At 31.1% G+C, this 12,655-nt stretch overlaps 1 protein-coding gene across 2 annotated transcripts in view; it reads left to right on the forward strand.

The window, feature by feature from the left end:
* The window catches only part of LOC111618482 (insulin-like growth factor 2 mRNA-binding protein 1), a 111,177-nt gene that overhangs the window by 82,564 nt on the left and 15,958 nt on the right, over positions 1-12,655 (forward strand). Inside the window, exon 11 of one of the 2 annotated variants that reach the window (XM_023360032.1) lies at positions 6,792-6,935. In XM_023360032.1, coding sequence (XP_023215800.1) covers positions 6,792-6,905 — 114 coding nt within the window. In that variant the 3' untranslated portion in view covers positions 6,906-6,935. Of the gene's footprint in view, positions 1-6,791; positions 6,936-12,655 lie in introns of those variants that run through there. The other variant, XM_023360033.1, reaches the window with a different exon arrangement.

The following is a 12,655-nucleotide window of genomic DNA, read 5'->3' on the forward strand; positions in this document are numbered from 1 at the left end:
TACAGTCGACCCCCGTATAAGATCATTGATTATTCCGTTTTATATGAATTCCATGTTGTACAAGTCACTTAAATTTTACAAATACGTGAGCCGTTCACAGCCCGGTACACGTATTTGTAAAATCTAAGTGACTCGTACAACATGGAATTCATATAAAACGGAATAATCAATGATCTTATACGGGGGTCAACTGTATATATTCAGGATAGTTTTGAAAAGGATATATAAGGCACTTTTTTAATAATCATTTGAATTTTTATAAGCTTTGATAGAATTATGAAATTGTTTGCAATAGTAAATACTTCATACCTAGTAATCCAATGATTGCCTAAATATTTGGGCCATAATCAAATAATTAATACAAATAAATTTAGAACTAGAGGTAAGCATTAGGCACCACCATCTCTTATCTAAATTAATAATTAGAATTTTTTATAATAAATAATTTAGAACTTTCTGGAAGAAAATATGACCCGGAGTGAGGCTTGAACCTGCAGCTTCCACTTGCCGCACAGTGCGTGCTATCAATTGCTCCATCCATACCTCAAGCCAGCCTTCACTTCCAGAAGTGTTTAAATTTCAATATAACCTTCCACGGTTACGTACGGAGCTGGCTGGAGACGACCAACTATATATATACTTTGCGAGGGACAGCGATAGCTGGCTGACTGCCGCAGAGATGTTTATTGGCCGTTGGCATGAGAGTCATCTCCAGCCAGCACTATATGTAACCGTGGAAAGTTATATAGAAATTTAAGCACTTCTGGAAGTGAAGGCTGGCTTGGAGTCTAGATGGTGCAATTGGTAGTGCACCGCACAGCAAGTGGAGGCTGCGGGTTCAAGCCCTGCCCCGGGTCAGTTATTTTTTTCAAGAAGGTTCTAAATTATTTATTAAATTATTATAATTATTAATTTAGATAAGAGATGATGCCTAATGCTTACCTCTAGTTCCAAATTTATTTGTATTATTTGATTATAGCCATATTATGGCACGAATATTTAGGCGATCATTGGATTATTATATTAAGTCATCGGGTTTTGAGATATGTATTATATACTTCATACCTAGTTCATATTCATGCAGAACTAATAACAGTATGAATTGTTTTTCTTGCTGAGTTTTGAACTAATTGTGTTGTATTTTTTCCTTACCCCACACTGTAAACACACTTGTAAACAGTCTTTTACCAGAATGTGTCAAGTTTTATTCTATTTATAATTTTATTTTTAGCCTGTTGTGTTGTGATTTATACTTTTGCTTTATATAAATTTGTATGTGTGTGAGATTTTTATATGAGTATGTTCATTTTACTTAATACATTATTTTAGAAGCAAAGTCAGGTACCACATCTAGTAAAAGGAAATACAGTAGAGCATCGGCTATCCGACCCCCGATTAACCGTCACATCGGTTAACTGATCGTTCTAGTCGGCAAATTCAAGTGTCCGCTAGTGATGTGGCGCTACAATATTTGCTATGTCTTGGCTACTTTAATAGTATTTTTACGTGTTTTAGCTGGCAACACTGGCTCGACCATGAAAGGGAGCCAGTATTAAAACAAGGCTTAATTTTCTAATTTTTAACAATACAATAGCGACAATTATTATTTAAAAAAAATTTTTGTTAGGCTTAACATCAATGAAACTTCAACGCGAAGTAGGTTAATAGTGATATACTAATTACATGAGATATACTAATAATGTATTTTTTAATATTTTTCGGTTATCTGTTTTTTCAGTTATCCGACCAATTCCAGTCCCCAATTGAGTCGGATAATTGATGCTCTACTGTATTTACTACTATCAATTCAAATTTAAATGCAAGTATATTTTTTCATATATTATCACTCGTTGGATTTTAGCTTTAACAAATACAGTAAAACCTTGATTTAACAGACAAAATTTTTTCCTCTGTCATATGTGAAAATTAACTGTTAATTGGCTGAAGACAAATAAACAGGAATTTTTTTAATTAAAATTTGTTTCTTTATAAGAACATTTATTTTTTTAGTTAAATACAATTAGAATGTATTTTCCAAAAGTTTATTTTAATTTAGATTGTATACTTGTTTATTACAGTCTCAGAACTATGGTGAGTACATTAGCAATAATACATAAAAAAAAAATTTCTATGAAATTAACTTCTTGTGCATACAAACATACATACATACACAAATGTTTCTCCATAAGTAAAACCTAACAGATAAACTAATTTGTCAAATTTTTAACACTTGTTTGGAAGATTTACTGTATTATATAACAGACTTTGATTTAATGGGTACCATCTTACCTGAATTAATCCATTAAATTGAGGTTTTACTGTAATGAAAAGTATAAATTTGTATTATGTGGGTTTTTGTTTTTATAAATAATTCCTTTGTGTAATAAGATGTAATAAGAACTGACTGTATGATTAAGCACAAATAAATAAATATATATGAGCTATATGCACATGAGTATAATTAGAACATGTGTTCACAACTTTTTTTTCAATAATTATAAGTTATAAGTTAATGAAAAATTATGGATATATCATTCATTAACATTAATATTGTTTATTTAGGAAAACTTCAAGTAAGCAACTATCCAGTTATTCAAAATGATCTACTTATGATTATAGTATTGTAAATAACTATTCGTAATGTTGCTTATGAATGTAATGTTTTGTTCCAGATTATATTTATAAAATGTTATAAAGTAAATAATATCTATCTCTTTTTTTTATTTTTTACTTAATGTGACACATTGTAAATCAAAAACACAACACCTTAATTTGCTGAGAAAAATTTAATGAAAAGCAAACATTTTCAGCCAAATCTGTTGTCCATCATCAGGCTAAGATATCCGAATATAAACAAAATAGAACAAAAATTTAAATACAAATAAAATAAAATAACGAATGAAATATATATATATGTTACTGTGAAAGACTGAAATTAGAGAATGTCGATATTCTCCTGTGAATGTCGACACATACAAAATACGACGGTGAAAGTCCGAATATTTGGTTATATTATTATACATTCGAACAATCGCCGGTGTATGTCGACAAGTACAGGTAAGCTTTGGTGGAGGTCGAAACGACATCCGAGAAGCCAATGTTGACAGACAGGCGACAGTCTGTTGCCAAATCCTTTGTGGATAGCCAGAGGTAGGACAAGGTCTTTTGATCCCGTGAGGTGGGGATCGGTTTCTCAGGTCGAGTGGCGGAGGATGAGAGGGGTCATTGGTAAGGCGGCGATATCCGAATAAAAGATATCATTTAACAGATCAGTTCGTAATAACGTAATCAGTTCGTAATTTGTAAAGAGAAGTTACTTTCCATAGATGAGATATCTTCTCAAGAAATATCGCTGAGAGAAGCAGCTGCAGCTAATTTGAAAAGTGGAGGGCAAGGCTATACAAGCTGTCATTGCATAAAAAAAAAAATGTTCCACAAATAAATGCAGTCGTAAAAGCAAGGGACTCTTGTGCAATTCAAAGTGCCATAACAGTTTAAGTTGTTGCAATAAATAAGATTGTATAACGTTAATCACATAAATTATGTGTAAGTTTATTATTGTATTATTTTCTTTAATGATTTANAAATTATTTATAATTATTAATATTAATAAGAGATGGCGCCTAACGCTTACCTCTAGTACCAAATTGATTACGTAATTTATTTAATAATTAGCATAAAACTAGCCCGATAGATTTTCGGCAGTCTGTTGGTTGTAACTATATTATATATCGGGTTGGAGATGTTTGTATAATGATGCCTTCTTTTTTCTGAATAATTCTGTGTGTTCAGTTATCTCAGCTTAAATGTTCTTAAGGTACTTCCAATATACTCTGTTGTCTCTTACCACAGATTTTATAATTATAGAATGCACCCTGTTCTGTTGATATCTTGTTTTGTATTCCTTGTCATTTGTATTCTTATAAAAAATGGACAAATTTCTATGTTACTATCCCAATCTTGTTTTTTTCTCCTCTTTTAGGTCCAGTTTGATTTTATATAACTATAGGTCCATAATGCAAAACCTTGTCATTTTTAAAAAGCTAACTTTCCCATCTCCAAGGACTCTGGAGCATGTTCTACTGCTTGAAATGAAATGTTTGGACAACAGGTACTTCAGATGATGTGTTTGCCATTTATTAAATAAAAATTTTTTATACAAAATAAATCCCCAATAGGTTGTGCGGGAACAATAGCTGATGTTCGTATGGAATGATGCTGTTGGCAATGTCATAAAGTGACTCATTAGATAAAATGTGAAGATATGCTCTAAACAAGCATTAAAAGTGTTTCTGAACCTATTGCACAATGCTCACACAGCAAGAAAAAGCTATGCTAGTAAGTTGTTCTCTCAGAACCTGGAGAATTCTGCCATCAGAAGAACTTACAACAAGGTCCAATGTCTCCATGTACTCTTTGTGATGTGATGGTGGAATTTGAAAGAACTTGGCAGCTTGACATTCTGCCAAGTAAGAAAGGAAATTAGTGGATTCTGCTCACGTGGAAGATGTGGCCATGACTGTCATGGAAGTGTCCAATCAATCTCCTCATGCTAGTGCAAGTGTATCAGCTATTGCCCATGCTGTGGATATGCCATATTCCACTGAACAACAAGTAATACAACAGACTTTGTATCTTCCATACAAGATCAAATGTTTTCATTAGCTGCAGCAAAAGGATGCAGAAATTCATAAATTACATCAGGAACTGAAGTGCAAATGTTTGATGTCTTGTGGTCATCAAACATTCTGTGGACAGATAGTCCTCTTTTGCCTAAATGGTCAAGTGAATATGCACAAGTGTCAAATTTGGACAATGGATAACCCTTGTGTGATCCATAAAAAGCTCTTGCATAGTGAAAAAGTAACTGTATTGTGCAGTTTTATGGCAACATTGATCATATTTTTTTAAGAGAACTCCCACTGGGATCCAAATCTGTTCCACCAGAGAACAGTATCTTAACATGCTGGCAACTTTTGTGATCCCAGAGCTTCAACAATGTGGGTGCCTTCAAGATATCATACTCATGCAAGATGGTGCATCACTTCATATTGCTCTCTGTTCAATGAGTGTTAAGGTGGACTTTTACAGATGAATGGATGATCTGTTATTACTTCCCAACAACTTGGCTGCCTCACTCACTTGACCTCACCCATGTGACTTAGTTATGGGGTTTCTTGAAGGACAGGTTTATTGTGAAAGATGTGCATCTGTGACTCAGGTCTAAAGGACTACATTTGTCAGCATTTTCTTATGATTAAAGCAGGGTCTCTGTATCACAGATACCATCATTGCATCAGATTATATGTATCTGCATCACTTGAGGGAAAAGGGCTTTTATATCTTTATCAGAGGCATATGAGACCAGGGCAGTGGAGAATTTCCTTATGTTATATTGGTGTTTGCTAATTTTGTTTGAGACCTAGTGGTTGAGCCAATGTAGATTAGTTCTTTGTTGATCCTGTGATTTCCTGGGCTCTCTGGGTGTTTAGAAATGGGAACAACTCCCTTAATTATTAATTAATTAAACACCCAGAGCACACAATATAAGACAGCCCTAAGGAATCACTGGATATCAAATTTGTTGACTTTATCACTAGGTCTATGAAACAGAGTATTCGCAAACATCAATGCAACATAGATAAGGGCTGCATGCACTGCCCTGACCACATATTCCTCTAACGATGGATGTCTTTTTCTATCAACTGATGGTGCTATGTACACAACATGATGAAGGTATCTGTGATATGGAGGCCCTCAATTTTTTAAGTTGTCAATCTCAATATGCATTAGTTATAAGGAAGAAAAACAAATCTCATATGCCTGGAAAGTAATGTTCAATCCATCACTATCAGTGAGACACTGTCCAATCAACATAGCCCATCGAATTATGTAATGATGTATGTTTGAATGCATCATAGGTCTGTTGGCAATGTAGCATTTTGAATGTGACTAAAGACTTTGATGCTAGTTCTATTTCATAGAATGTTGGAAACCTAAGGCAGAGCTCAGGCAAAGCCAAAAATGTTTACCTGTGAAATCAGTTACTTGACACCAGTGAAGTTTAATCAGGTGTTATACAGTAAGTCCAATGTTAAGGTGAAAGAATCACCTATTGGTAACTTTTTGTATAAAAAATTTTTATTTAATAAATTGTGTGTGTGTGTGTCATCTAAAGTACTTGTTGTCCAAATATTTCATTTCAAGCAGTAGAACACACTCCAGAGCCCTCTGTATAAAGGTTGTTGAAAAAATAACTTGGGGAAGTTATTTTTTCAACAACCTTTATATAGTCTGGAGTAAATATCTTGGGACTTCATGCATCTTTTCAATTCTTTCTACATACTTGAGCTGCTTGTTTTCTCTCTCATACTACACTGCCCTTCTATAGAGTGCAAATATAGCCATGTTTACTTATTAGTTCATGTGAATGCCGTTTGACATGTTCATACCAGTTCATGTGAATGTCATGTTTGATAGTGGATATATCTAGGTTGAACAGTTGTTTTCTGTACACTGTCAGTGTACAGAAAGCAACTGTTCAACCCTTCATCTAGGTGACATGTCATCTAAGACCTCTAAAAATAAGTAGCATTTTTATCTTAAAGGAGTTAAAGATGCAAGGTTGGAAATTAGCAAAGATGAAGTTTTTTTTTTGAGTTTTTTTGTCAATTTGATAAATTCAAATTTCCTTCAGTAGTCTTAATTTTTTCATTACTTGACAGTTGATTTTTTAAAAAAATTTTATATGTAAAGGAATTTAAATATTTACTTTTAATATTTTTAATAAGGTTACACAACCTAATAAAGATGAACCAAGTGACCGTCAAGCAGAAAGAAAAGTTACAATTGTTGGTTCACCTGAATCCCAATGGAAGGTAAGTAATATATTTAGGATAGATTAAAAAATTTGTTAACAAGATTATTTGCTTTCTGAGAAACTTTGAAATTATTTATTTAGATTATTTTGTTAATATTTAGCCTAGAATATTTTTATCATTGTTTTTTTTTNTTTTTTCTACTTGCGGCACACCCATGAGTCAACACGGCACACTAAAATGTTATTCCCCTCAAAAACATATGATATGATACTATTAATAGAATTACATAATGCCACTAACCTATTATTATTGTTATTAAAAGATATCAACACCTGTGAGCAAATTTATTTTACATATAATTTCTTAGAATACATAAAAATGAGTGGTTTGTAATAAAGAATATACAATCATCATCTTATTCTATCGGTGCTGTGGTAGAGAATGAAATACAAACTTAAGAAACACAACAACTGTGATAAAAATATATAAATAAAATTTAAATTTAATTAACAGAATATGTTAAAGTACACGTCACACCGGTTGTGGAACACTGATTTAGCATATACTTTTAATTTCTGGATATAAAATAAGTGTTTATAATTTCCTCTGAAATGTAAAATACAAAATAGATTTTAATTTGGAAATAATAAAACACTAAAAGGTTATTAAAGAGAGTATTTAATAAAATTATCTTAGGTGAATTTGCTACTTTTTAAAGTTTGATAACCTAAATTATTATTAAGATTCAAGTGTATTGATTTATTTAATGACTGTGATAAAAAAAATTAGAAACTATATGAAATTATTTTGAAATATTTTGAAAATTGTTGATGCTTGTTTCTGACATAAATATGCTTAATACTCTAACTTCTGTTACAGCATATGCATATACCCGTAATAAAAGATTTGCGAAAGTTCCAGTTATGTTAGTTTTAGTGTGATGTCGTCATAATAAAAGTTTATTACTAGGATGATGATTGATGAACTTTTTATAAGTTTAAAGTTTTTAAAAATTGTGATGTACTTGAATATGAAAATTTCTTTTAAAAAACAAACTAAACTGACCTTTCATATTATTGAAATATTATTTAACATTGACTGACAAAAACGAAAAGGAAATAAGCTAATTAATATATTTCCAATGCATTAATCAATTAACTTATTTCCTCTTATTATTAATTTAGAATTGGATTTTAAATGAAAAAAAATCATGGTTATCAATATACTTTGTATTTGAAAATATGTAAGTTAAATACTAAACTTTGTTTCAAATTTAAACTGTTTTATTGAAATTCATTAGGCTGCAGTTTGAAAAAATTGTAAACCTATAAATGTGTCTGTTCTTCCTTAATCTGGAGAACAGAGTTAGTTAGATGAAAGTCGAGGACCAGATATAGAAAGCTTGGGCAAAAACCCCCAAATAATTATATATGAACTTTCAATGCAAACTGGAAGTCATGTTACTTCAATTCAAAAATTTTTCTCTGAAAGGAATTAGATGACTGGTATGACTTCATTGATAAAGGAAAAGTGTGGTGTACAGGGGCAAGTCACTACTAATTTGAAGTGGAGAGCATGTATTTTAAATTAAATTGATTAAAAATTGCAGCCTGGTATTGTGAAAATGTTACAATAAATAATTGCTCATATATAAATGTAATTTAGCCTAAGTGTATTAGGAAAAATTTTTCACGAGATTGTGCCTAATGCCTAGCTCTATACCAAATTACTTAACATTTGATTATTAATATAGTATAATATAATCTGGCAATGATGCTTTAATTTAAAAAGTCGGATTTTTTGATGTATGTATACATTATGATGGGGTAAAGTGATGGTTGGCTGAGTGCTCTAGTGGGCATTATTGGCCATAGGTGGTTAGTCATTCCTACTTGATGTGAGTAACCAATATGGTTATATCTAAATTAATAGTTCTGGAAGCAGAGATTGGACAGAGGTCTAGGTAGTGTAACTGGCATTGTAGACTGTGCATGGTAAGCAATATTTGCAGGATTACGTAAATATGCTATAAAATAAATGAAAAAATATTTAAATTAAGAAAAAAAATCACTAAATAAAAATTTTTGAGTATTTGAGATATGACACGGAACCCTTTATCTCCCCATTCTTTTGAACTTTAACCATCAAAATTTAATAGCATAAACTGCTTAATACACATATTTCCTTGCAAAATTTAAGAAATTTTTGACAAAAAGCACAGGAGTTAAACTTCAAAGAGGGTGAACAAAATCATGCATTCCACACACTAACATCCATTCATACATACAGAAAAAACCCATAAATATTTTTTGCATTTCTTGATGTTTCAAGATCCCAAGTCCAAAAATGTAAAAATCTTGGGGAGGGTTATATTTGACCAATTGCCATACTATCCTTCTGTTTATATATGAGAGAGCCAGGAAAGTATAGACTAGTCATTAACATACCTGTGTGGTGTGATGACTATTTCCAGTTCTTGATGGAGGAAACACACAACCTCCTTATTTCAACCTTGTGCTGTATTGACAATAGTGTGTGTTATATATATATATATATATATATATAATAACCTTCAATATCATTCCAACATAGAAAAAAATCATAAGACACATTTTACATGTAATAAAAATAATGCAGTTAAGTTGTTTGAAATTCTAAATTAATACAAAAAAATTGTTGAAATTATTATTATATTTGTAATTTATGTATTTTATTGTAAAGTAGCATGCTTATGAAACTGAATCAACCTTTTTAGGATTTTTAAACTCAACTCTTTTTTTTTCCAAGCAGCCTTGATATGAAGGAAGAAATAAATGCTTAATATATAATCTGCTTGTTGTATGGTATATTTCAATATAAATCTGTCTCTGTAATTCAAAAAAAAAAAAAAAACACACTTTGATAGACGTATCTCACGGCAAATAAATGCTTGTTTGATTCTTTAACTTAATGNGCCCGGTACACGTATTTGTAAAATCTAAGTGACTCGTACAACATGGAATTCATATAAAACGGAATAATCAATGATCTTATACGGGGGTCAACTGTATATATTCAGGATAGTTTTGAAAAGGATATATAAGGCACTTTTTTAATAATCATTTGAATTTTTATAAGCTTTGATAGAATTATGAAATTGTTTGCAATAGTAAATACTTCATACCTAGTAATCCAATGATTGCCTAAATATTTGGGCCATAATCAAATAATTAATACAAATAAATTTAGAACTAGAGGTAAGCATTAGGCACCACCATCTCTTATCTAAATTAATAATTAGAATTTTTTATAATAAATAATTTAGAACTTTCTGGAAGAAAATATGACCCGGAGTGAGGCTTGAACCTGCAGCTTCCACTTGCCGCACAGTGCGTGCTATCAATTGCTCCATCCATACCTCAAGCCAGCCTTCACTTCCAGAAGTGTTTAAATTTCAATATAACCTTCCACGGTTACGTACGGAGCTGGCTGGAGACGACCAACTATATATATACTTTGCGAGGGACAGCGATAGCTGGCTGACTGCCGCAGAGATGTTTATTGGCCGTTGGCATGAGAGTCATCTCCAGCCAGCACTATATGTAACCGTGGAAAGTTATATAGAAATTTAAGCACTTCTGGAAGTGAAGGCTGGCTTGGAGTCTAGATGGTGCAATTGGTAGTGCACCGCACAGCAAGTGGAGGCTGCGGGTTCAAGCCCTGCCCCGGGTCAGTTATTTTTTTCAAGAAGGTTCTAAATTATTTATTAAATTATTATAATTATTAATTTAGATAAGAGATGATGCCTAATGCTTACCTCTAGTTCCAAATTTATTTGTATTATTTGATTATAGCCATATTATGGCACGAATATTTAGGCGATCATTGGATTATTATATTAAGTCATCGGGTTTTGAGATATGTATTATATACTTCATACCTAGTTCATATTCATGCAGAACTAATAACAGTATGAATTGTTTTTCTTGCTGAGTTTTGAACTAATTGTGTTGTATTTTTTCCTTACCCCACACTGTAAACACACTTGTAAACAGTCTTTTACCAGAATGTGTCAAGTTTTATTCTATTTATAATTTTATTTTTAGCCTGTTGTGTTGTGATTTATACTTTTGCTTTATATAAATTTGTATGTGTGTGAGATTTTTATATGAGTATGTTCATTTTACTTAATACATTATTTTAGAAGCAAAGTCAGGTACCACATCTAGTAAAAGGAAATACAGTAGAGCATCGGCTATCCGACCCCCGATTAACCGTCACATCGGTTAACTGATCGTTCTAGTCGGCAAATTCAAGTGTCCGCTAGTGATGTGGCGCTACAATATTTGCTATGTCTTGGCTACTTTAATAGTATTTTTACGTGTTTTAGCTGGCAACACTGGCTCGACCATGAAAGGGAGCCAGTATTAAAACAAGGCTTAATTTTCTAATTTTTAACAATACAATAGCGACAATTATTATTTAAAAAAAATTTTTGTTAGGCTTAACATCAATGAAACTTCAACGCGAAGTAGGTTAATAGTGATATACTAATTACATGAGATATACTAATAATGTATTTTTTAATATTTTTCGGTTATCTGTTTTTTCAGTTATCCGACCAATTCCAGTCCCCAATTGAGTCGGATAATTGATGCTCTACTGTATTTACTACTATCAATTCAAATTTAAATGCAAGTATATTTTTTCATATATTATCACTCGTTGGATTTTAGCTTTAACAAATACAGTAAAACCTTGATTTAACAGACAAAATTTTTTCCTCTGTCATATGTGAAAATTAACTGTTAATTGGCTGAAGACAAATAAACAGGAATTTTTTTAATTAAAATTTGTTTCTTTATAAGAACATTTATTTTTTTAGTTAAATACAATTAGAATGTATTTTCCAAAAGTTTATTTTAATTTAGATTGTATACTTGTTTATTACAGTCTCAGAACTATGGTGAGTACATTAGCAATAATACATAAAAAAAAATTTCTATGAAATTAACTTCTTGTGCATACAAACATACATACATACACAAATGTTTCTCCATAAGTAAAACCTAACAGATAAACTAATTTGTCAAATTTTTAACACTTGTTTGGAAGATTTACTGTATTATATAACAGACTTTGATTTAATGGGTACCATCTTACCTGAATTAATCCATTAAATTGAGGTTTTACTGTAATGAAAAGTATAAATTTGTATTATGTGGGTTTTTGTTTTTATAAATAATTCCTTTGTGTAATAAGATGTAATAAGAACTGACTGTATGATTAAGCACAAATAAATAAATATATATGAGCTATATGCACATGAGTATAATTAGAACATGTGTTCACAATGTACACTGTCAGTGTACAGAAAGCAACTGTTCAACCCTTCATCTAGGTGACATGTCATCTAAGACCTCTAAAAATAAGTAGCATTTTTATCTTAAAGGAGTTAAAGATGCAAGGTTGGAAATTAGCAAAGATGAAGTTTTTTTTTTGAGTTTTTTTGTCAATTTGATAAATTCAAATTTCCTTCAGTAGTCTTAATTTTTTCATTACTTGACAGTTGATTTTTTAAAAAAATTTTATATGTAAAGGAATTTAAATATTTACTTTTAATATTTTTAATAAGGTTACACAACCTAATAAAGATGAACCAAGTGACCGTCAAGCAGAAAGAAAAGTTACAATTGTTGGTTCACCTGAATCCCAATGGAAGGTAAGTAATATATTTAGGATAGATTAAAAAATTTGTTAACAAGATTATTTGCTTTCTGAGAAACTTTGAAATTATTTATTTAGATTATTTTGTTAATATTTAGCCTAGAATATTTTTATCATTGTTTTTTTTT

The sequence above is a fragment of the Centruroides sculpturatus genome, unplaced genomic scaffold (genome assembly GCF_000671375.1).
Source record: "Centruroides sculpturatus isolate CEXI.00-Female unplaced genomic scaffold, Cexi_2.0 scaffold5, whole genome shotgun sequence".
Classification (NCBI taxonomy): Eukaryota; Metazoa; Arthropoda; class Arachnida; order Scorpiones; family Buthidae; genus Centruroides; species Centruroides sculpturatus.